We start from the raw sequence: 25,384 nt of genomic DNA on the forward strand, positions 1-25,384 counted from the left end.
CCCTACACAGAAGCCACCATTCTATATCCTCTAAATATCTGGATAGTTGTCTCCAACTAGCCTACTCCACACCTAGAGATCTAAACAGGTGACTCACTATATCAGTCAGAAAAAAATAGGTAAACACCTGAACAAGAGTCTCCCAATTCAACAGCAACTGAATATCTGAACACCTAGATGCGTTTTCCAATCCAGCCACACCCAAATACCTGAAACCTGGATATGTGTCCCAATCCTTCTCACCTACATTCTGGGACAGGGGCCCTCACACGTAACTCACCTGAAAACTTAGCTATCTCCTCTCATCAAGCTCCATATAAATCCTAAACACCTGGACAGATGCCTTTAACCCAGTGCCTTCCTTGTTCCAAGAAAGGTCCGGCTCCCATCAGAACCAGCCCGCTAACAACTATCCTTCCTGCCTTTCGTCTCTCCCCATCCTCAGCTCTATGAGATGTTCTATTCAGTGATGAAACACCTGCCAGGGCCACAGCAACAGGCATTTAAGGAGCTGCAGGGTCTGGAGGACTTCATAGCCAAGAAGGTGGAGCAGAACCAACGCACCCTGGACCCCAACTCCCCGAGGGACTTCATCGACTCCTTCCTCATCCGCATGCAGGAGGTACAGCCCAGCAGCCAGTGCGGAGAGCTGCAAACCCAGGCAGCCCCTCATAACATCCTCACAATCTCAAGAACATTAATGGTGGCTGATCCATCTGCCAGCACTTGTCATGGGCTGGATCTGTGTGGGATCCATAAAGCAACACTTTCACACCGCCCACTTGCTGTCTGTATCCCTCTCCTCATATTCCTACTGTAAAAAGTGACCCAGGGCTGATGAGTAAAGGACAGGTAGGCAGCCGGGGAAAGAGTGTGGGAAGGGCGTTTGGGCAGAGCCATCCACCTGAACAAAGCCCTGGCAGAAGTAGGGTCTCTCTTCCCACCTCTGGTCTGGACCTAAGAGAGCTGGGTCCAAATGGAAGACCCCGGAAGGCCTCTGAGAGCCCTGAGGGCAGTGGGCCTGGCCTGAAGCCCTGTCTCCCTGCAGGAGCAGAACAACCCCAACACGGAGTTCTTCTTGAAGAACCTGGTGATGACCACATTGGCCCTCTTCTTTGCGGGCACTGAGACAGTCAGCACAACCCTGCGGTACGGGTTCCTGCTGCTCATGAAGCACCCAGATGTGGAGGGTAAGGCTGTGGGGGTGGGGCAGTGAGGTGGGGGCCACAGACCCTCACACTTCCTCTGAGCCCACTGCAATGTCCCCACCTTTCCTAGATCCCTGGAACCTCAGCCATACCCTGTTATCCAGATGCTAGGTGATACTCTCTGATAAGCACCAGCTGAGTTTCACTGGCTGTTAAAATACTGAAAATACCTGAACTGATGGGTAAATAGCTCCTGTGCTGAGTCAGATGTATGTGAGACCACATAGAGTTGAGACCAGGTGAATAGGACGCTGCACCAACATGTTTATGGCCAAGGTCTGTTTCGAATGGTCTATGTCCACATCACACGTGGATGTGCATATTTGGACTATCGTCCCTGCCCTGAGACCCCTGGATGCCTAAACACTTTCCCTTTCCTCCCACAGCCAAGGTCCATGAGGAGATTGACCGGGTAATTGGCAAGAACCGTCAGCCCAAGTTTGAGGATCGGGCCAAGATGCCCTACACAGAGGCAGTGATCCACGAGATCCAAAGATTTGGAGACATAATCCCCATGGGCTTAGCCCGCAGAGTCACCAAAGACACCAGGTTTCGAGAGTTCCTCCTCCCCAAGGTACTTTCCTGTCTTGCCTAGGGGGACCTCCATCCTGCTCCCTGTGACCCAGCACCTCATTCCCCTTAGAAGCTTCCCAGCCCCTGTCCCACTGCCTCAATCAAACACTTCCTCAACCACCATGACCCTTTAACCTTCCCACTCAGAGATTCTTGAACCCTGTATCTCCCCCAGAGCTCTTGCTGCGGGGATTATGAACCCCATGTCCCTAAATGTCCTCTCTCAAAAGACATGAACTTCATCTCTAGACCTCCTCCCTCAAGGACACGAGTCTCATGTCCCCCAAACATCCCGCCTAGAGAGACACAAACCCAATGTCTTTAAAACTTCCTGTCTCTGGAAACATGAACCCCCATGTCCTCTCAACCTCCCGCCTTGGGAGACATGAACTGCACATGCCCCACACCTTCTGTCCTAAGACACACAGAACCTGTTTTCTTCAAATTTCCCTTTTCAGGAGACATAAACCCCATGTCTGCATAGCTTCCTATCTCAGAGACATGAATTTCTTGTCTCCCAAAGCTCCTCCCTGAGAGGACCCACACTCCCACACCTCCCATATCTCATCATCTGGGGCACCCCTATTATCCCTCTAACCTCCATGCACTTTCAGCATACTCTACCCCGACTCTGGCTTATCAAATACCCCCTCTCCTCCTCACCAGGGCACCGAAGTGTTCCCTATGCTGGGCTCCGTGCTGAGAGACCCCAAGTTCTTCTCCAACCCCCGTGACTTCCACCCCCAGCACTTCCTGGATGAGAATGGGCAGTTTAAGAAGAGTGATGCTTTTGTGCCCTTCTCCATTGGTAAGAGACCAGTCTGTGCCAAGCCACCGCTCCCACCAACAGGGCCTCCTTCATCCCAGCTCTCCTCTTCAAGGTGTAGCCTGGTGTCTTTCTCCAGCATGGAAGTCCCTCTCGTGATCTACCTTGGGACCCATCAGCTGCAACCCCCATAACTACTTGAGCTTAAGCTAAAGGATAAGGATGATCACACCTGTTTCAGAGATGGGGCAAATCAAAGCCCTTAGTGAGTCAGAGATTTGTCCAAAGTCACTTAAATTCTTTAGATTCCTCGCTTGGAGATGAGAGCCCAGCAGGCATATCTGAGTGTGTACCTGGAGAGAAGGGGCATCTAAATTTCCCATTGCTACAGCTACCTCACCCCCATCCCATGCACAAGGGAAAATGATGCTCAGAGATTAGAGGCGTCTCTGAAAATCTCTCAGGCCACAATATTCCAGCCTCTCCTCTCTGGGAGAAAGCAGTTGGAGGTGGATAGTGGGGCAAGGGGGCAGTGAGAGCAGGCCTCACCTCCAGCCCTCCCATTCTGTGTCTTCAGGAAAGCGGTACTGTTTCGGAGAAGGCCTGGCTAGAATGGAGCTCTTTCTCTTCCTCACCAACATCTTGCAGAACTTCCGCTTCAAGTCCCCGCAGCTGCCCAGAGACATCGACGTGTCCCCCAAGCTCGTGGGCTTAGCCACCATCCCACGAAATTACACCATGAGCTTCCAGCCCCGCTAAACAAGGGGTTGTGGGAAGGTACAGCTGGTTGGGGGACAAAGCAGAGGGAGGGGGAGGGGCGTGGCTATGGGGAGGGGCGGGGTTTTGAAGGGCAGGGCTAGCCCCAAGGAGGTGGCTTAGGGAAATAGGAAGGGCAAAGAGGATGGAAGAGGAAAGAAATGGGCTCTGTTCACCTTGGTAGAGATAGATCTTTCAGAAGTGGTATGAGAGGAAAGGAAATTACTTATTGAGTAAATATTTTCTGTCAGGTCCATGCTAAAAGTTAACACGTTCACCTCACTTAATGCTCGGAAACCTATGCAACAGAGAACAGTCTTTATATCCATTTTACAGGTGACAAATCCTAACTGATTCCCAAGGAATCTACCACAACGACAAAAAACCTCCTAATAAATGAATTTATCAAGGTCACTAAACATACTACAATTTTTTGTGTTGTTTTTTCTATACACCAGCAACGAACCCTAGGAATAAAAATTAAGAGCACAATACCATTTATAGTCCTCACAAAAGTGAAATAGGTAACTATAAATCTAACAACACAGGCACAGAACTTGTATGCTGAAAGCTACAAAACACTGTAGAAAGAAATAATTTTTAGATAGACAGTCTAGATATCCATTGACAGATGAATGGATAAAGGAAATGTGACATGTACATACAATGGAATATCACTCAGTCATAAAAAGAAAGGAAATCCTGCCATATGTGACAACATGCATGAACCTTGAGGATTTTATGTCAACTGAAATAAGCCAATCAGAGAAGAACAAACAGGGTATGAATCCACTTGTAGCATGGATCTTAAACAGCCAGACTCCTAGAAGCAGAAACTCATGGAACGGTGATTGCTAGGGTCTAGAGGAAGGGGGAGAAGGGGGGGTTGCTAGTCAATGGGTACAGTTTCCATTTTGGAAGCTGAATAAGTTCTAGAAATCTGCAGCACGACATTGTGTCTGTACTTGACAACTGTATTGGGCACTTAATTTGTTAAGAGGGTAATTATCATGTTAAACGTTCTTTCCACACACACACACACACACACACACACACACGAAAGAAAATGTATGAACTAAAAGATGGAAGGATTTACTGACACCCTAAAAGAGAGGGTTAAAAGTCACTTCAAAGTGATGAATAACAAGGCCTCTGTGATTGCTCAGGTCAACGTTATACATGGAGTAGAGTTTGGTAAGACCATAATGACTTTTATTTTATATATACTGAATTTAGGTGACAGTGTGTATACCAATGAAAACGATTCAGTTGAAAATATAAGAATTATGGCATAAAGGGCACCTGAGTGGCTTAGTCGGTTAAGCATCTACCTTCGGTTCAGGTCGTGATTTCAGTGTTCTGGGATGGAGTCCCACTTCCGGCTCCCTGCTCAGTGAAGAGTCTGCTTCTCCCTCTCCCTCTGCTGCTCCCCCTGCTTGTGCTCTCTCTTGCTCTCTATCTCAAATGAATCGATAAAATCTGTTTAAAAAAAAGAATTATGGCATAAAAATTAGTCTGGAACTGAAAGTCACATGCAAATAAATATCCTATTATTGTCTGGAGACAAAGTACCTCCTTAGATCTTACTCAGCTCAAACTCCTCAGAAAAGAATGCTGGCAAGTGAAGCAACATGTAATGAAGGGGGGACAGCCATCACAAGGATCATTTCTAGATGTTTAGAAATTTTTATTGAGGGGCGCCTGGGTGGCACGGCGGTTAAGCGTCTGCCTTCGGCTCAGGGCGTGATCCCGGCGTTCTGGGATCGAGTCCCACATCGGGCTCCTCCGCTGGGAGCCTGCTTCTTCCTCTTCCACTCCCCCTGCTTGTGTTCCCTCTCTCGCTGGCTGTCTGTATCTCTGTCAAATAAATAAATAAAATCTTTAAAAAAAAAAAAAAAGAAATTTTTATTGAAGGCATGGGAAGATTTTGGAGATTAGATATAGTGTACTTTGAATTCCTGAGAATATTAATGAGTACCAGACAGTCAGATCTTTCCAACTGTGATGCAATATTGTACGAAAAGGTTACTGGACTTGGGTCCTCGGACTCAGCGACAGTAGAAACCAGGCTGGACTCAGAATTTAAAAGCACAGGCAAAGCTTTATCGGGGCTTATGCTCCAGCACAAGGGAGGCAGCACAAAGGGAAGGATCCTCAGGCTGACTTTCCGAGGAGAGGTCAGGGAGAGTTTTTTTTTTAAGAAACTTAGGTGGGAAAAGCATGACATCTAAGCATATAGAATGGGGATTTATTAGTACCTGTTCACTGAAAGGTTATACTTCTTCCTGCGTTGTCTAATCACCGTGTTCAATCTCCACCCTCGGGGGCACCTGGGCGGCTCAGTCGATTAAGTGTCTGCCTTCAGCTCAGGTCATGATCTCAGCGTCCTGGGATCGAGTCCCGCATTGGGCTCTCTGCTCAGCGGGGAGCCTGCTTCTCCCTCTGTCTGCCAGTCGGCCTGCTTATGCTCTCTCACTCTGTGAAATAAATAAATAAATAAATAAATAAATAAATAAATAAATAAAATCTTTAAAAAAAAATCTCTACCCTTGGGGGCACCTGGGTGGCTTAGTAGGTAAAGCGCCCGACTCTTAGTTTCAACTTAGGTCATGGTCTCAGGGTCTTGAGATCCAGCCCTGCCTGGGACTCCGCACTCAGTAAGGAGTCTGCTTGAGATTCTCCCTCTCCCTCTGCCTTTCCCCCCATTCACACACTCTCTCTCAAATAAATAAATAAATAAATAAATAAATCTTCAAAAAAAACACAAAACACCTCTCCACCCTTGGCATGATTTTTAGTATTATAATGAGGGAAAATGTTGGTGAAACTTCAGGACTGGGGGCCCCTGTTGGTGCAGACTGGTTTGGTCTGGTCTTAGTAGTCAGCATCCCCTTTTCAGTAAGCATCCTCCCTCCCCATTCCTGCAAGATATGCTAGTCAAGAAGCATAGAGTTTCAACTTTTTTTTTCTTATGGAGGTAGCTGTAGGGGCATCTGGCCGGCTCAGTTGTTGGAGCATGCGACTCTTGATCTCGGGGGTTGTGAGTTCAAATCCCATGTTGGGCATAGAGATTACTTAAAAAATAAAATCTTAAAAAAAATGCTGGATTTTTGTGGTCAGGTTGAGGGGACCCAAGTCCAGTCTCTGCTCTGTCGACAAAAGACCATATGTTTCTGAGGAGACACACAGGTTTGTTTGTTGCCCAAATAAATTTGTTACCCAAAATAAATCAAGCCAGAGTTCCAAAAGAAGAAAAAACAACAAGTTAAAAGAAGTTAAATGTTCTCCAATATAATTCTACTAACTAGTACAGTGCCGAGTACTTACTAGTTGCAGGGTGATATTTTAAGTATTAACCATACCAATGGCAGGGCACTGACTAATGAGAATGAATAACATTCTTGTCTTTTTCTTTCCTTTTTTTTTTTTAAGATTTTATGTATTTATTTGAAATAGAGAATGAGCTAGAGAGACAGCGAGCACATGATCAGGGGCAGAGGCAGAAGGAGAAGCAGCCTCTCTGCTGAGCAGGGAGCCAGAGGCAGAACTTGATCCCAGGACGCTGGGATCATGACCTGAGCCAAAGCAGCCGCTTAACCAACTGAGCCCCCCAGACGCCCCCTTGCGTTTTCCTTTTCTATTGAGAAGCAGTGATTAAGATCACGGACACGGGGGCCCGGACAAATTGGGTTTTTAACTCCAGCCCTGTCTCTCCCTGGCTATGTGACCCTGGAAGTGATTCAGTCCCTCTGTGCCTCATTTCCCCAGTCTCCAAGGAGAGATGATATCTCAGGATCTAGTTCATGAGTCTCTTTTGGGACATAAATGAGTGAGTATATGTTTCAAGCGTTTAGAATCCTAGGGGCCAGGTGATTCGTTATGGGTAACAGGTTAGCTCTTATTCTCTTTCTCTTGTGTCCTTTTTTCGCTTTCTGTTTCTCGCTTTCCACGTGCCTTTCTCTGCCCATCCCTCTATTAGCCTCCTGTTCTCTCTCTGTCCAGAGTATCTTGTAGGTTTTTCCACCTTGGTTCTTCTTTCTCTGCCCTTCCTCTTTAGTCCTTCACAGTCCTTACCCCCAAGCCTGCCTCCAGGGACTCAGAGTCTACACTGTGGCTTCCCCGATGTGAGAGTTTCATCTCTGTGTTTATCCTCCTTGCAGCCAGAACCGGCAGAGGTGACCTCACTCTCTTTCGCCACGAACCATTGAACCATCCACCTCCCTTAAAGTCGGGCCCACTGTGTCGTGTTCATTTCCAAGATAACTTTCCTAGGAAACGAAACAAAAGCTCCAGAGAAAGGGGAGAGACACAGGCAAGTTTCAGGGTCTTTAAGTGGCTAAAACATAAGGCTTCTCCTCCTTGAGGTCTTTTGTTGACTCCGGGTTGGTAGATAAGCGTGCGAGAGCGACAGAGCATGCAGAAGACTGATGGTAGGGAGAGTGGGAGGGTTTGATGGCAAGGATGATCCAGCCAAAAGAGTGTGACAACGAAGAGAATGAGCAGCCCATGTGGGCGGGTGGGGGGAAAAACAAAACAAAACAAAACAAAACAAAACAAAACAAAACAAAACAAAACAAAACAAAACGGAACAAAACTCAACGCTTGCGCAGGCGCATTGGGACGAGCCTAGGCGGCCTTTTGCCGCCCGATTCAACTGGGGCCAAGTCAATGTCCTCGGGCGCCCCCAGCGGCTGCAGCGAGAAGCTCTGCAGGATGGCGGTGAGGTAGAGGAGGAGCTCCAGGCGCGCCTGCGACTCGCCCAGGGGACGTCCTGGAGTTAGGACAAGGTGTGAGCTGAAATGACAGATGAGAAGAGAGGTTGTGACTTGCTCAAGGCCACACAGCTAACAGTGACAGAGCCGAGCCGCAGAAGGGGAGGCCTGGCTTCTGTGCCTTCTTCACCGTTCCTGTAGTCTTTCTCGCAAGTGCCGGGTGCACACGGTTGGCAATATCCTAAGTGTTACCTCTTACAATTCTTCCATTTTTCTGCTACTATGTAAACATTAATATTTCCCCCCATTTTAGTGGTAGACTAAATATGAAAAACTAGAACTGCTTCTGTTGCACCAGATGACAATGTCGGTGTAAGCTCTACCTCAAAGGGTTTCATCGCTCTCTGCCTATAACTCCAGAACTGGATAGTCAGAGCTGGGGGTGTCTCTGAGCCCAGGAAGCAGACACTGTTTGAAGCTGCTTGTGTTTCCATAACTGGAAAGGAGGCAGTGAGGATGGGGAGTGGGATCAGGGCTGGGGTGGACGTAGGAGAATGGGAATCTGGGCATTCCAAGGCTGTGATTCCCACCCTGTCCGTAGTCAACAGCTGAGAAGGGCATGAAGGTAGGGATCTTCTTGAAGGACTGACTGGCATCCAGAAAGGGCTCACAGTTGAACTCGCAGGGCATCAAGAATTGGCTGGGGTTGTGGCAAACAGAGCTAAGGAGGGTGATGACATCTGTGCCCTGCTGTAGGGGAAGAGGAAATCAGTGGTATGCCCTAGAGACACGGATGGAAAGTTCAGGGAATGACATTGGCAAGCCCTGCACATCATGGATCTTGGGGCCCGTGTAAGGCAAGGCCTGGTGGTCCTCCAGCACCTATAGCCCTGCATGCCCCACCATGAGGTAGATCTCCTCCTGCACGTGGACTGTGAGTGGGGGCCTTAGAAGGGACAGGCGCTGTCATTGAGTCTGGGCCTCTCTGTGGGGACATGTGGGATGGCGAGGGGGAAGCCCAGAACACGTTGCAAGACCCAGTGGCACAGTACAAAATACACCGCTGAATATTAACAGGATGCAGCTAGAATATTCTGGAGCATCGTGCAAAACAAAATGACAAATTGTAATGTAATGACATCAAAATTTCAAGCAACAACAAAATGTCATTTAACTGAAACCTGTAGAGTCACCTGATACATTTGTTTACCCACAAGTTATGAAGGATCAAAGATCAAGGAATAGAGCTTTAAATATCTTTATCTCTTTTTCTTCTTCAAAATGAGGTTAGAGGGGTGCCTGGGTGGCTCAGTCCATTGAGTGGCTGACTCTTGATTTCGGCTCAAGTCATGATCTCAAGGTCGTAGGATCAGGTCCTCACCGGGCTTGCACTCAGCTCAGAGTTTGCTTGTCCCTCTCCCTCTGCTCCTCCCCTGCTCACATTCTCTCTCTCCCCCTCTCTAATAAATAAATAAATAAATAAAATCTTAAAAATAAATAAATAAAATGAGGCTAGGGGTGCTCGGCTGGTTCAGTCAGTAGAGCATGCAACTCTTGATCTCAGGGTCATGAGTTTGAGCCCCACATTGGATGTGGAAACTCCTTTAAAAGTAAAATAAAATAAAATTAGGTTAAAGTAGAATTTACCTCACACATTATGATGAGGATTCATTTTATAAATGTAAAACACTAAGGTGAATTCATTATACACGGTAGTGCTATTTCCTAGTTGCAAATCTGGTTTTCTAAGTGTTTGCTTTAGGTTTATATTGGGTATCTTGAACATATCACAATCTACCTTCAAGTAATATGTACCGCCTCACACAATCTGTAAGAACCTAAGGATAGCACTGTGCAATTTTCTTCCTCCTGGCCTTTTGCATGTGTTAGAAATCCTACCATGTATCATCATTATTTTTGCATTAACACCCAAATCATTTTAAAGAGTTTTTAAAAATAAGAAAGAAGTCGGGACGCCTGGGTGGCTCAGTCGGTTGAGTGTCTGACCCTTGATCTCAGCTCAGGTCTTGATCTCAGTGTTGTGAGTTCAAGCTCCCATGCTGGGTTCCATACCCTACTTAAGAAAAAAAAGTCCTTTACATTTACGTACATATTTATCATTCTGCAGTTCTTAGGACGTTTGTAGACATCGTGTTGGTACCATTCTCCTTCTGCCTGAAAGAGTTCCTTTGATATCTTTTGTAGTGCAGATCTGCTGCTGATGATTTCATTCCAATGTCATAGACTTTAGAAAGTCTACTTTCCTTCATTTGTTGACATTTTTCATTGGGCATTAAATTCTAGATAGATAGCCTTCTGTTTTTCTGTCACATAATGTGTGGGATTTGGTGACTGGATTTGTAGAATTTAGATGGAGAATCAGTATTGGAGACCAGTCAAATTGGACAGTATTTGGGATCGAAGATGGAGCTAGAAGTTGGGAGAAAACCATGAATTCATTTTGACCAATAGGATTGGGATGGGATTGATTATAGAAATTTATAATGGGGATTTAGGTAGGTTTATGTAGAACATCAGAACTGGTTCTGGATAATTTGACTTGTCACTTGAGATGGAAGTTGATAATGAGATTGATGTCAAAATAAAGATTGGGATGAGAATGGTTGGGATGAGCTTGAAATGGAAAGGGGGATTGGAATAAAATACACGTTAAGATAGTTATTGTATCTGGGGAAGGTGAAGTTTGGACAACTTTATCCCTGGTCCTGGACTCTGCAGTTTCAATGTCTTCTCATGTCGCTAGCAAGATCAGTGACCCTGAAGGACACCAAGATGGAAGAACTATCTCCCTCTTTCATGCTGCCATAATGAGGAAAGTGTTTTTTGGGATGCAGGAGAGCAGGAACAGGCTTACCATTTTCCTTGTTGAACTTGGAAAATAAGAGGAAGTCATTCTGGTCAATGAAGTCCTTATCATGGTCCACAAGGGCCTCCTTCACTGCTTGGTATCCCCTGAGGACAACCAGTAGCCTGAATCCCAGATACAAGGTGTATACAGAGCCATACTCCTTACTCAGCTATGGGCAGCAAGACCGAGCTTACATTTGGCTCCCTTGTTTCCCCTCCCCAAGCTGAGGGGCCCACACCTCTCTGAGGGACATCAGCACATTTGGGAAGCCAAGGTGCAGAATTTCCCCAGTACTGAGAGGGATCTGGGCCCTGGGGGAAGTTGGTCCTTGCATCTTGAGTTGAGGGTCAGGAATAGACAGGTAAGAATCAGGGGCAGGAGATGGCTGTACTCAAAATGTCCATGGTGAGGGCGGTTACAGGCAATACCTGAAAGGAAAAGTGGGAGAGATTGTGGCTGGGCAGGGGATCTTTGCCTCTCTCATCTCCATTTGGTACGTGCCTTCCCTAGATCCCAGATACAGGGGAAGAGGAGGAGAGGAAAAGAAGCAGAGAGGAATAGAGACAGGGAATCTGTCTAGAGAGAGAAAGGGTGGGAAGGTGAACAGGAAGGAGAGAGAGAAAGAGTAGCAGAGGCATAAGAGGCAGTGACAGAGAGAGAAACATGAAGAAAGAGGTAGTCAGAGAGACAAAGAGGAAACCAGACAGACATCAAGGAAGACAGAGAAACAGGGAAAAGGACAGAAAGAGCTTGGCAGTGAGTGACTTACACAGGGATAGAGAGACAGAGGCAGAGATAGAGCAAGAAAGAGACAGAACTTACACCCAGAGAGACATTGGAGAGAGGGAGAAACTGAGAGAGAGAGAGAGAGAGAGAGGTCACCTCTCTCCCTTCTCCTCCTCTCTTTTTCCCTCCATCTCTCTGTCTCCTCTTCCCTGTGTCTGTCTCCATCTTTCCACATTTCTACATCTTTTTCATAGTTCCCAGTTGACATGGTTCCCATTTGACGTTGTTCAACAGGTGCCTCAGGGGTTTTGTGCAGGGAAGAGGGTAGGGCAGTGGGAGAAAGTTCCAGAGCAGTTCTGACCATCCCCCTGGTTCATTGTCTGGGCAATAGGGAATTCCCCATGGTGCCCAAATGGCTGAGCTGGGAGATGTAGGATGAGGAGATCCAGGGGTTGTCCCTCTCTTCCTCATAGTCCCTGGAATCCTATGTGGTAGACATTGTGAGTGAGAAAGTTGGCAACCCTCAGAATAGTACATTGTGACTGTTTTTTGGGGTAACAGAAAAATCCTGAAAACATTTATCCTTGGATCCAACCAGTCTTAGAACCATGAAACTTTAGAATCATAGACACCTCAATCCTCTGGAATGTAAGCTCCATGAAGACAGGGATTTTGTCTATTTTGGGGGCTGTGAATTTCCACACAAAGCTTCAGTGGCAGAGGTGGGCTAAGATCCACGTCTCTAAAACATACCCATTGTACCTTCACGCTCTCATCTCCTATCTGAAACCAGAACTCCCATTCCTGAGTTCCTCATCCACTCCCCCCCACTCCTGCCCTGCTCTGCTGACTGTCAGCTTGGAGAAAGGGGTGGAAGAGCAGGTGCCCACATTCTCCTCCCTCATCCCTGCCTTCCCCATCACCTCTTTCAGGGATTTCAACAGGTTCTCCACATGCACACCCAGGATATTTCTCACAAAGTGTTTGCCTGCAGAACTGATGAACTATGGCCCCAAGCTACTGGGGAGGAAGCCTGAGAACCACACAGCACTGACCAGGTCCCTTATGTTCTTGAATCACCACTGTCAGCAGCTCCCAGATATTATCAGGGCCTTTTGCATCAAGCCCAAAGGAGATGATGGGGAGGGAGGTGCTGGGTGCCTCCCACTGAGTCATTGTTCCTGGCCCTGCTAGACATATTAGCTTGCCAGGGCTGCAGGAACTAAGTACCACCCCCGAGTGGCATAAATGTCAGAAATCCATTGGCTCAGTTCTAGTATCTGTCTCTCAGCACCCCTCAGGCTCTGTGTTGTTGGACTCTGCCTTTCTTCCTTCTTAGCTACTCCTTTCCCCAAATTCTCCTGTTACTTATTTCTCTCTCCATCACATCCCATTCAGCTGCCACATCTCGATAATTGGAGTGTGTTGTCTCCTCCGTGGATTTGCATGGATACATGGGGGAATCCCCACTCCAGGTGCTGTGGGAGGGGCCTCCACACCTGCAGGATTTTCTGAGTCACTCTCTTTCAAATCCACTGCTCTCTGGCCCAGTTCTTCTCTTGCCTAACCAGCTCCATTCCCAGATTCAGCTGTTCAGAAAACAAACCGCACACTGGATGTGGTCATGACCCTTTGACAGAATGCTATAGGAACAGGAGGTGTGAAATCACACAGCCTTCAGGAGAAGACTCTGGAGGAGTGGGAGTGGATTTTCTTTCCCCCAAGACACACTCTGTGCCTAGAAATAGAGGGGAAAGTTCTAGTAGTATGTGGGAGAGAAGTTGGACTCAGAAAAGGAGTCGGTGGATGTGGTGCCTTTTCAGCTCCAGTCTTCTGCAGGCATCCAGGTACTTTTGGGTGTGAGTTAATTGGGGGTTGCAAGTTCATAGAAGGGAATTCTGCTTCTTTCTCATACTTGCCAAGGTGGGATTGGGTATTCTAGGAGCTGGACCGGTTTGGGGGCCGACTGAAGTTCTGCTTTCCTCCCTCTCCTTGCCCTTCTATCTTGCCAATCACTAAATCAGAAGACAGGCTAAGGACTTGCACACAAACTAGCTTCCCCAACTAGGTAAGGTGATGGTGAGTAGAGCTGTGCTGCCTTGTGGTGCACTGCTGAGTACTGTTGAACCTCTCATTTAGCCGACCTTAAGTTGAAAGTTCCACTAACGAGTAGGCATTTTGGGACAGGACTATGGTAACAGGGACTCCTTAATGTGGCCATGGACCATGTGTCTTTGTCTGGGCTTATTTGTGTGTCTCAGAATGAAGCTGTGACTCATGCTAGACTCAGGGGAAAGATTATACCTTGTAGCTGATTAGTCATCTGTCCCAACCAGGCTTTGGCCCCAGATACAGAGCACTCAGAGGAAGGGCTATACCCTGCGATGCGTGAATCCATTGGGTGGCCACTCATGAAAGAGCCATCTCTAGGGAGCTGAAAAAGAGAGGGAGAGAAGAGGAAATAAGCCATGGTAGGTGGCATGCTGAGGTCCACACTCTACGAGTGGACTGCTCACCAGAACCCTCCGATTCCTATGCTGCTGCTGCCCGAGCCTCTGTTACAGCAAGGGTCCAGATCCGTAGGGGTATAGGGGAAAACATCCAGTGCACCCCTTGGCACATTAAAGAGATTAATTCAAACCTGACTAAAGCATTATAGAGTAACCACTGCCATGGTTCCTGACCTTTTCATCCGTCAACAGACATTTAGGTTGTTTCCATATTTTGGCTACTATGAATTATGCTGCCACGAACTTAAGAATGCAGCTATCTCTTGGAGATAGTGTTTTCACTTCCTTTTTACATGTACCCAGAAGTGGATTTCTGGATTGCGTGGTAGTTCTATTTTTAATATTTTGAGGAACAGCCATTCCGATTTCCATCGTGGTAGTAAATTGGTAGTCTACCAAATTACATTCACACCAGTGCTGCACAAAGGTTCCAATCCACTAAATCAGCAGTATTTGTTATCTCTTATCTCATGATAGCCAAAAGATGTGAAGTAATATCTCATTGTGGGTTTGGTTTGCATTTCTCTTATGAAGAGTGATATTGAGCTCCTTTTCATATATCTGTTGGCCATATGTATGTCATTTTTTTTAAGGTTGGCTCCACGCCAGCATGGAGCCCAACACAGGACTTGAACTCACAACCTGAGATCAAGACCTAAGCTGAGATCAAGAGTCAGATGCTTAACTGACTGAGCCACCCAGGTGCCCTTGTTTGTCTTTTCTTGAATAATGTCTTTTCATGTCCTCTGTCCAATTTTTAATCTGGTGGGTTTTTTTTTTTCATTTGGGGGTTCTTTTTTTATTTTGAGGTGTTTTTTTGCTATTGAGGTATGAGAGAGGCTGAATGACATTCCACGGTGTGTGTGTGTATCACATTTTCTTTATCCAGTCACTGAATTGTAAAGCAAAAATAAGCAAGTGGGAGTACGTCACTGAGAAGTTTCTGCACCGCAAATGAATAATAACAAAATGAAAAGGCAACCTCCAGAATGGGAGAAAATATGTGCAAAACACTTACCTGATAAGCATAAATACTTCCCCCACTTCAGGATCTGTGAGCACACATTATATTTAGTTGTAATGTCTTTGGTCTTCTTTAATCTGGAATAGATTCTCAGCTTTTGTCTTTCTGGACCTGGATATTTTGAATAGCAGAGAATAATTGTTTGGGAAACTGTCCAGACTTCAATTTGGAGTTGCTCGATGTTTTCCTATGCATTTCTTCCAGCACAGTTTTTAATCCTTTGGAAGGCAAAACCTTTTTCAATAGACACTTAATGTGGCATCGCACCAAAGCCTAACTTTGGGCTTCCATAAACTCCACAGAAATGAACTTTGAAGAAAGTCCTTTCAGTTTCTAGTGTCTGTTGTCTCACAGTTTCACGAGGCACTATAGTCAAGCCTTTACAGATAGGATTATTAAATGCCACATGATGGGACGCCTGGAGGGCGGGGGGCACAGTCAGTTAAGGGTCTGATTCTTGGTTTCAGGGTCATGATCCAAGGGTCATGAGATCAAGCCCCGTGTTGGGCTCTATGCTCAGCAGTCTGCTTAAGGCTCTCTCCCTCTCCCCCTCCCCCTGTGTGCTCTCTCTCCTTCTCTCTCAAATAAATATATAAATAAATCTTTTTTAAAAAGCCGCATGACTGTTCACAGTGACCTCAAGCTAACAGGACATTTTAGATCATCTGCAGATAAGATTTTTGTCCCGTAATCTGCCTACAGATTTGGCTCACCTTAAAAAAAAAATCCTAGTTACTCTTTTTAAAAAACCTGTTTTTACATACAATAAAATTTGCTTTTTACAAGGAGATTTTACAAAGGCATAGATTCTTATCACCACCACTGCAGATAGGATACTGAATAATTTCAACAGCCCAAAGAGTTATCTTGTGCTATACTTTGTATTCATATCCTTACCCCACCTCTACCTTCTGGCAACCATGGATGTGTTCTCTGTTTCAAGATTTTTGCCTCTTCCAGAATTTCACATAAATGAAATAAGGCAGTATACAACCTCCTGAGACTGGCTTCTTTGACCTAGCACAATGCCTTTGCAGGTCATCCAAGCTGTGTGTATCCACGGTTGTTAGTTCCATTGCCGAGTAGTATTGTTGGATGAATCTGACAGTGTGTTCATGCATTCAACTCTGAAAAACATTTGGGCTGTTTGTAGCTTGTGGAGATTATCAATAAAGCTCCTGCAAGTATTCATGTGCAGGTTTTGTGTGAACGTGAATTCTCAGTTCTTGAGAATAAATACCTGGAAATGGGATTTTGGGTCATCTGATTAAATGTGTATTTAGCTTTTAAGGAAACCACCAAATTGTTATCTAGAGTAACTGCACTATTTTGCATTTCCATCAGCAATATAGAAGAATTCCAGGCGCTCCACATCTTTGCCAATGCTAGGTACTGTTATTATTCTTTATTTTAGTCATTCTAATAGGTGTGTGGGGTATCTCATTAGGTTTTATTTTGCATTTCCCTAATGACTATGATGTTACACATTGATTCATGAGCTTGCTTGTCATTCACATATCTTTTTTAGTGAAGTGCATGTCCAAAAATTTAGCCCATTTTTAAATTGGGTTGTTTGTTTTCTTATGTTCAGGTTTGAAAGTTTTTTTTACATACTCTGTATATAAGTCCTTTGTTTTATATATGAGTGGTGGTTACCTGAATCTACAGGTGTGATAAAATTGCACTGAAACACACATACACACACACACACACACACACATACACACACACGTGGATGTAAAACTTGTAAAATCTGAACAAGTTCTGTAGATTGTACTAACACCAATTTCCTGGCTTTTAGTATTGTACTATAGTTATGCAGAATGTTACCATTAGGGGAAAGTGGAGAAAGAACACACAGAACTTCTCTGTACTTTTTTTTTTTTTACAACTTCTTGTGAATCTATAACTATATCAAAATTTAAAAAAAAAGAGGAAGTGTAGCCAAGTTGACAATAGATATTGAATCCGTAGTCTTCAAAACAACTTAAAAGTTTTTTTCCATTAATTTCTGCATTAATATTTGTTTCCTTCCTTATGCTATCTTTGGATTTTCCTTCTTTTTTTCTTTTTTTAAGATTTTATTTATTTATGTGACAGGAAGAGAGCACAAGCAGGGGGAGGGGCAGGCAGGGGGAGAGAGAGAAGCAGGGTCCCCACCCAGCCGGGAGCCCAACGCAGGGCTCTATCCCACATTCTTTTTTTTTTTTTCTTATAATAATATTTTTTTATTTTATTATGTTAGTCACCATACAGTACATCCCTGGTTTTTGATGTAAAGTTCGATGATTCATTAGTTGTGTATAACACCCAGTACACCATACAATACGTGCCCTCCTTACTACCCATCACCAGCCTATCCCATTCCCCTACCCCCTCCCCTCTCTATCCCAGGACCCTGGGATCAATACCTGAACTGAAGGCTTAACCAAATGAGCCACCCCGGCACCTCTATCTATGAATTTTCTATGTTGTTCTTTTTCCAACTTTAAAAGATGGACACTTAATTTTTATGTTAATTTTTAGACTTCCTTCCTCTCCAGTATGAAAATGTAAGGCTACAAACTCATCTCTAAACAGAGCTTTTGCTGAATCCCAAGGGAACATTGGAAAGTGTGATTCTTCATTCTTTATCCTTCTTCAAAATTGTTTTAGCTCTTTCTTTGCCTTTCCATAATTTTTCAAATTAATGTCTAAATCCATACCAAAAAAATCTTGTTGTCGTTTCTATAATAATTGCGTTAGACCTATATATCAATTTGGGGAGAGCTGGCTTTTTTACTATACTGATCTTCCAATCTATGAACATGGTATGTCTCTCTATTTAAAAAATATGTAATTTCAGGGGATGCCTGGGTGGTTCAGCCAGTTAAGCATCTGCCTCCGGCTCAGGTCCTGATATCAAGCCCCTCATAGGGCTCCCTGCTCAGTGGGGAGTCTGCTTCTTCCTCTCCCTCTGACCCTTCCCCTTGCTTGTGCTCCTTCTTTCTCTCTCAAATAAATAAATAAAATATTTTAAAAATACAAGTTCTTTCTTTCATCAGTATTTTGTAGTTTTCACCCTACAGGATCTGTACATGTGTTGTCAGATTTATACTTAAGTATTTTGTTTTTTTCAGTGACTGAAGTGTTATTGTGTTTTTAATTTTGATTTCCTAAAATATATACAAAAAAAAAAAAAGAAAAAAGGCTTTTGTATGTTTAGTGACCTTACGAAACTCATTTTTTAAGAGGATTTTTTTTTCTTCTTGTAGATTCCTTGGGAATCAGTTAAGCTTTGTCACATGTAAAATGGGCATGAACACCGTTCCCTGACACATAGGTTTGTGAGCATTAAGTGATGTAAGTGTGTAATGCTTTTAGCACAGAACTGACGCAGAGTTTGATACAATAAATAATAGGCATTATTATTATTAACAGTATAGTGAGAGGTTCTCCCTCTTACCCCACCTCTTAAAGATCTATCTCTAGCAAGGTCAACAGACAGGGTCCGTTCCTTTCACCTTCCTCTCCTATTCACCTTGCTCCTTCCTTCCCCCTAAGCCACCTCCCTCCGGCTAGCCCCGCCCCTCCCTTAACCCCACCCTTATCAGTAGTCCCACCCCTAATCCCTCCCTCCACCTTTCTCTTCCCCCCCAGCCCTGCCCTCCCATAGCCCCTCCTTCAGCGAGGCTGGAAGCTCATGGTGTAATTTCGTGGGATGGTACCAAAGCCCACGAGCTTGGGGGACACGTCGATGTCTTTGGGCAGCTGCGGGGACTTGAAGCGGAAGTTCTGCAAGATGTTGGTGAGGAAGAGAAAGAGCTGCATTCTAGCCAGGCCTTCTCCGAAACAGTACCGCTTTCCTGAAGACACAGAATGGGAGGGCTGGAGGTGAGGCCTGCTCTCACTGCCCCCTTGCCCCACTATCTACCCCCAAATACTTTCTCCCAGGGAGAAATGGTGGCTTGGAATATGGTGGCTGGAGAGATTTTCAGAGACATCTCTAATCTTCTCTGAGCATCCTTTTCCCTTGTGCATGGGATGGGGGTAAGGTAGCTGTAGTAATGGGAAATTTAGATGCCCTTTCCCTCCAAGTACACACTCAGATATGCCTACTGGGTTCTCATCTCCAAGCGAGGAATCTAAACAATTTAAGTGACTTGGACAAATCTCTGACTCACTAAGGACTTTGATTTGCCCCATCTCTGAAACAGGTGTGATCATCCTTATCCTTTAGCTTAAGCTCAAGTAGTTATGGGGGTTGCAGCTGATGGGTTCCAAGGTAGATCATGAGAGGGACTTCCATGCTGTAGAAAGACACCAGGCTACACCTTGAAGAGAGAGCTGGGATGAAGGAGGCCCTGTTGGTGGGAGCGGTGGCTTGGCACAGACTGGTCTCTTACCAATGGAGAAGGGCACAAAAGCATCACTCTTCTTAAACTGCCCATTCTCATCCAGGAAGTGCTGGGGGTGGAAGTCTTGGGGGTTGGAGAAGAACTTGGGGTCTCTCAGCACGGAGCCCAGCATAGGGAACACTTCGGTGCCCTGGTGAGGAGGAGAGGGGGTATTTGATAAGCCAGAGTCGGGGTAGAATATGCTGCAAGTGTATGGAGGTTGGAAGGAGAATTGTTGCCCTAGGTGATGAGATATGGGACGTGTGGGTGTGTGGGTCCTCTTAGGGAGGAGCTTTGGGTGAAGGGAAATTCATGTCTTTGAGACAGGAAGCTATGCAGACATGGGGTTTATGTCTCCCGAAAAGGACAGTTTGAAGAACACAGGTTCTGTGTGTCTTAGGACAGAAGGTGTGGGGCATGTGCAGTTCATGTCTCCCAAGGCGGGAGGTTGAGAGGACATGGGGGTTCATGTTTCCAGAGACAGGAAGTTTTAAAGACATTGGGTTTGTGTCTCTCTAGGCGGGATGTTTGGGGGGTATGAGACTCGTGTCCTTGAGGGAGGAGGTCTAGAGATGAAGTTCATGTTTTTTGAGAGAGGACATTTAGGGACATGGGGTTCATAATCCCTGCAGCAAGAGCTCTGGGGGAGATACAGGATTCAAGAATCTCTGATGTTGGTGGTTGAGGAAGTGTTTGATTGAGGCAGTGGGACAGGGGCTGGGAAGCTTCTAAGGGGATTGGGGTGCTGGGTCACAGGGAACAGGTAGGAGGTCCCCCTAGGCAGGACAGGAAAGTACCTTGGGGAGGAGGAACTCTCGAAACTTGGTGTCTTTGGTGACTCTGCGGGCCACGCCCATGGGGATTATGTCTCCAAATCTTTGGATCTCGTGGATCACTGCCTCTGTATAGGGCATCTTGGCCCGATCCTCAAACTTGGGCTGACGGTTCTTGCCAATTACCCGGTCAATCTCCTCATGGACCTTGGCTGTGGGAGGAAAGGGAAAGTGTGTAGGCATCTGGGGGTCTCAGGGCAGGGACGATAGTCCAAATATGCACATCCATGTGTGATGTGGACATAGACCATTCGAAACAGACCTTGGCCATAAACATGTTGGTGCAGCGTCCTATTCACCTGGTCTCAACTCTATGTGGTCTCACATACATCTGACTCAGCACAGGAGCTATTTACCCATCAGTTCAGATATTTTCAGTATTTTAACAGCCAGTGAAACTCAGCTGGTGCTTATCAGAGAGTATCACCTAGCATCTGGATAACAGGGTATGGCTGAGGTTCCAGGGATCTAGGAAAGGTGGGGACATTGCAGTGGGCTCAGAGGAAGTGTGAGGGTCTGTGGCCCCCACCTCACTGCCCCACCCCCACAGCCTTACCCTCCACATCTGGGTGCTTCATGAGCAGCAGGAACCCGTACCGCAGGGTTGTGCTGACCGTCTCGGTGCCCGCAAAGAAGAGGTTCAGTGTGGTCAGCACCAGGTTCTTCAAGCAGAACTCCGTGTTGGGGTTGTTCTGCTCCTGCAGGGAGACAGGGCTTCAGGCCAGGCCCACTGCCCTCAGGGCTCTCAGAGGCCTTCCGGGGTCTTCCATTTGGACCCAGCTCTCTTAGGTCCAGACCAGAGGTGGGAAGAGAGACCCTACTTCTGCCAGGGCTTTGTTCAGGCGGATGGCTCTGGCCAAATGCCCTCCCCACACTCTTTCACCGACTGCCTACCTGTCCTTTACTCATCAGCCCTGGGTCACTTTTTACAGTAGGAATATGAGCAGAGGGGTACAGAGAGCAAGTGGGCAGTGTGGAAGTGTTGCTTTATGGTTCCCACACAGGTCCCTCCATGGCAAGTGCTGGCATATGGATCAGCCACCATTAATGTTCTTGAGATTGTGAGGATGTTATGAGGGGCTGCCTGGGTTTGCAGCTCTCCGCACTGGCTGCTGGGCTGTACCTCCTGCATGCGGATGAGGAAGGAGTCGATGAAGTCCCTCGGGGAGTTGGGGTCCAGGGTGCGTTGGTTCTGCTCCACCTTCTTGGCTATGAAGTCCTCCAGACACTGCAGCTCCTTAAATGCCTGTTGCTGTGGCCCTGGCAGGTGTTTCATCACTGAATAGAACATCTCATAGAGCTGAGGATGGGGAGAGAAGAAAGGCAGGAAGGATAGCTGTTAGTGGTCAGGTTCTGATGTGAGCCGGACCTTTCTTGGAACAAGGAAGGCACTGGGTTAAAGGCATCTGTCCAGGTGTTTAGGATTTATATGGAGCTTGATGAGAGGAGATAGCTAAGTTTTCAGGTGAGTTACGTGTGAGGGCCCCTGTCCCAGAATGTAGGTGAGATGGGTTGGGACACATATCCAGGTTTCAGGTATTTGGGTGTGGCTGGATTGGACAACGCATCTAGGTGTTCAGATATTCAGTTGCTGTTGAATTGGGAGACTCTTGTTCAGGTGTTTACCTATTTTTTCTGACTGATATGGTGAGTCACCTGTTTAGATCTCTAGGTGTGGAGTAGGCTAGTTGGAGACAACTATCCAGATATTTAAAGGATATAGAATGGTGGCTTCTGTGTAGGGGTTGAGGTATTAGAGGGGGGCAGGTATCAATTGTTGAGGTGGGGGAGATACCTGTTCATGTGTTTCAGATATTCACAGAGGTGATGGGGGACACTTCTGTAAGAGAGTCAGCTGGGTTGGGGGACACTATATGGGTGTTTGGGGAAACATCTATCCAAGTGTTTACATGTGTACGGGTCTTCTCCGTTGGGGCACCTGTTCTGATGATCAGGTGTTTCAGTGGGCTCTGTAGGGGCACTTACCTAGGTCCAGTAGGCTGGTTTGGCACACCTGTGTACATACCAAATGATTTTGTTGGGCTGTATTTTATAGCACCAGGTGTTCATGTATTCAGGAGGTGGGCTGAGGTGGTCACTTGTGAAGGGGTTAAGATATAAGAGATGGACTGTCTTAATAGGGACCAGCAGGTGAGTTGGGATGAGGACACATGCCCCAGGCAGCAAGGCTGGGTGGATAACATGCCTCTTGCCTGCAGGCTCTATTCTTTGTTTGTTTGGTTTGGTTTGGTTTTTGTTTGTGTTTTTGTTTTGTTTTGTTTTGTTTTGTTTTTGGTGGAGGGAGCATCTGTTGAGAATCCAGGTGTCCTTGGAAAGTGGGTATTCTGGTGTAACTGTTCACTGTCCAAGAGCAGTTTTGATGGAACCTGGTCTGGAGGAGGATGGGAGTTTGGGGCACCTGTCTCCGTGTGGGAGAGCAGTTTGTGGGTTATGGTAGGGGTGTTGTAGAGCCAGACTGGGACGGGTTACCTGCCCCATAGAGGTAGCTGTGAACTGGAAGCTTCCCAGCATCATACTCAGCAGTGACAGGAACTCTTTGTCCTCATAGTCAAAGCGGTCCCCAAAGACAATGGAGCTGATGACATTGGACACTGTTCGGCTCAGGAAGAAGGTGGGATCGATGAAGGCACCTGGGGAACGGGATGGGGTTGGGGAGAGACTGGGATTTGGGGGAGCGTCAACTGGGCAGTCTTATGCCTGCCTGAGAATTGGAGGAAGGCACTGGAGTGAGGAGTCAAACTTCCAGCACAAGACCCCTGAGCCTAGAGCCCAGATGCCTTCCCCCAATCCAGTCCCCTTCCAGAGGAGAAAGCTCGCGTTTGCGCGCAACCGTGTGGATGTACTCCTCCTCCTTGCTCACTCCCGCCCAGCTCACCGCGCGTGTCACGAAGGGCCTCGATGAGGAAGCCTGCCTCCTCCTGGATGCGCTCCTCAATGCCACGCTTGCCCACTCCAAAGTCCCGCAGCGTAGTGATGGAGAAGCGCCTGAGCTGCTTGGCGCGCTCCCCGTTGCTGAAGGCCACGCCTGGGGAGGGAGCATAAAGGTGTGGTGAGGCAGGGAGGGGCTGGGACAGAGGTGGGCAGAGGTGAGCCCAGAGCAGGAGAGGGAGGATGGGTTGGGGGCGGGGAGACAGGGCGAAACACAACTCAGGGTCAGAGAAATACTAAGAGAGATAGAGACCGGGTTGGAAGAAAAGAATCAGGAAAAAGGTAAGTCAGATGCCCATGGAAACCGAGATACATAAACACAGAGAAAGAGGGGCGCCTGGGTGGCTCAGTCGTTGGGGGTCTGCCTTAGGCTCAGGGCGTGATCCAGGCATTCTGGGATAGAGCCGGGCATCAGGCCCTTCCGCTAGGAGCCTGCTTCTTCCTCTCCCATTCCCCTCCTTGTGTTCCCTCTCTGGCTGGCTGTCTCTATCACTGTCGGGTAAATAAATAAAATCTCAAAACACACACACACACACACACACACACACACACACACACACACACACACACACAGAGAGAGAGAGAGAGAGAGAGAGAGAGAGGGAGGGAAGGGGAGGAGGAGTCTGACCTTTGTGGAGATCTGGAAAGTGACAATAAAAATCATGAAGGATCCTAACGCTGAGCTGGAGAAAGAGGAAAATGTGGAGAGAACAGAGAGGGTCTGGAGAGAGGAGAAGATGTTTCCAGAGATGGAGGCATGGGGTGTGAAACAGAAACAAGGTGAGATTCTCACACAGGGGAGGAAGAGGCAGACAGAGGGAGGCAGAGGCATGGGGAAGCTCAGAAGCTGAGAGGGAGGAAGAGGCAAGGACACCAGGATGGAGGACCGGGGTTCCAAGACAGAAATCCCAAGAGCTCCTCCCAGACCCAGAGGAAGAAGAGGCATCCGTGAGAGAGAACAAGGAGATGGGACGAGAAGCAGGGGGAATAGAGACGCAGACACCCTGAGTCAAGCTAGAGAAGACCAGGGAGAGGCCACAATAACCAGGGACAGGACAGAGGGAAGCAGGGGTAAAACTCAGCCACAGCCTTGGGCCAGCGAGTCAGGAGAAGAACAGCGGGGAAACTGAGGCCATCAAGTGTGCCTGGCCACATGCCCCCACCCAGAGCTCCTCACCATAGCCTTTGAAGAGCCGGTCGAAGGTGGCCTGTTCGCCTCGCCCACTGAATTCCTCAGCCTGGTCCACCAGAGCCTCCTTCACCGCCTCGTGTCCACACAGCACCACGATGCGCCGGGGCCCCATGTGGACTGTGAACACCGGGCCATAGCGCTCACTGATCTGGAGGAGGTAGGAGTGCTTAGAGGCTGTGGCCCCCACTGGGAACTGGCCCTGTGCCCAGCCCTCACCTATGCGTGTATTTCCCCCAGGTTCTGACACTCAAGGAGCTGGACATCCCAAGACCTGCTCTTTCTCGTCTAGGACCCTGCTGCCCAACCTGCAAATTTCCACTTTCTTAAGACTCTGGTCCAACCCTGCCCCATCCCCTGCCACCAAGTCCCAGCTCAGTGAGGCAGGCTCCTAGCCCCACCCCATTCCACCCGTTCCGTCCCGTGTCCTGACACCTTCATGAGAGAGTTGGACATCTGCTGTGTGTTCAGCTGCAGGTAGTTCCCGATGAAGGGCAACGGGGTGGGTCCTGGAGGGAGCTTCCCCCCGAGTTTCTTCTGCCTCCAGACAGACATCAAGACCATTAGGGTCAGGCAGGCCAGCAAAGCCACCAGAAGCAGCCCTGAGGCCAGCATGGTGGCACCGGGAGACAAGGTCAGATGGTGATGGCTGGGGTGGTTTGCCTTTATACCACGCGGGAGAGAAAGGCGGAGTTTGGTGCTGATTATATAATTGTACCATTTCACTTCCCAGCTATACCCCCCCCCCCACCCTGGACTCATCGCTGAGCTTGGCACACAGCCAGATGGCAGGAGGAGGGGACCCCAGGAGGATTAACAGGGAGTAGGCCCCAAGACAGAGTGTGCTGCCCCTTCAGGAGGGACGACCCCAGGGCTATAGAATTGAGTGAAGC

General features: G+C 47.2%; 1 protein-coding gene and 1 pseudogene across 2 annotated transcripts in view; one reads left to right on the forward strand and one right to left on the reverse strand.

Moving 5' to 3' along the window:
• Window positions 1-3,321, forward strand: part of LOC148108271 (cytochrome P450 2A13-like) — a 38,020-nt pseudogene extending 34,699 nt beyond the window's left edge. The window contains exons 6-10 of the transcript XR_015720863.1: window positions 446-622; window positions 1,049-1,190; window positions 1,595-1,782; window positions 2,448-2,589; window positions 3,125-3,321. The product of XR_015720863.1 is annotated as a cytochrome P450 2A13-like (transcript). The remainder of the gene's footprint in view (window positions 1-445; window positions 623-1,048; window positions 1,191-1,594; window positions 1,783-2,447; window positions 2,590-3,124) is intronic.
• A 15,204-nt stretch (window positions 3,322-18,525) lies between these two features.
• On the reverse strand, window positions 18,526-25,138 carry LOC148108272 (cytochrome P450 2A13-like). Its single transcript, XM_087870805.1, has 9 exons — window positions 24,927-25,138; window positions 24,480-24,642; window positions 23,250-23,399; window positions 22,844-23,004; window positions 21,477-21,653; window positions 20,910-21,051; window positions 20,318-20,505; window positions 19,530-19,671; window positions 18,526-18,989 (listed from the first exon to the last, which is right to left on the reverse strand). The coding sequence occupies exons 1-9, from the start codon at window positions 25,104-25,106 to the stop codon at window positions 18,808-18,810; spliced, it is 1,485 nt and encodes a 494-aa protein (XP_087726931.1). The 5' UTR covers window positions 25,107-25,138; the 3' UTR covers window positions 18,526-18,807.
• Window positions 25,139-25,384: the final 246 nt, after the last annotated feature.

The sequence above is a fragment of the Ursus americanus genome, chromosome 21 (genome assembly GCF_024610735.1).
Source record: "Ursus americanus isolate L20-20 chromosome 21, mUrsAme1.1.p, whole genome shotgun sequence".
NCBI classification, from domain to species: Eukaryota; Metazoa; Chordata; class Mammalia; order Carnivora; family Ursidae; genus Ursus; species Ursus americanus.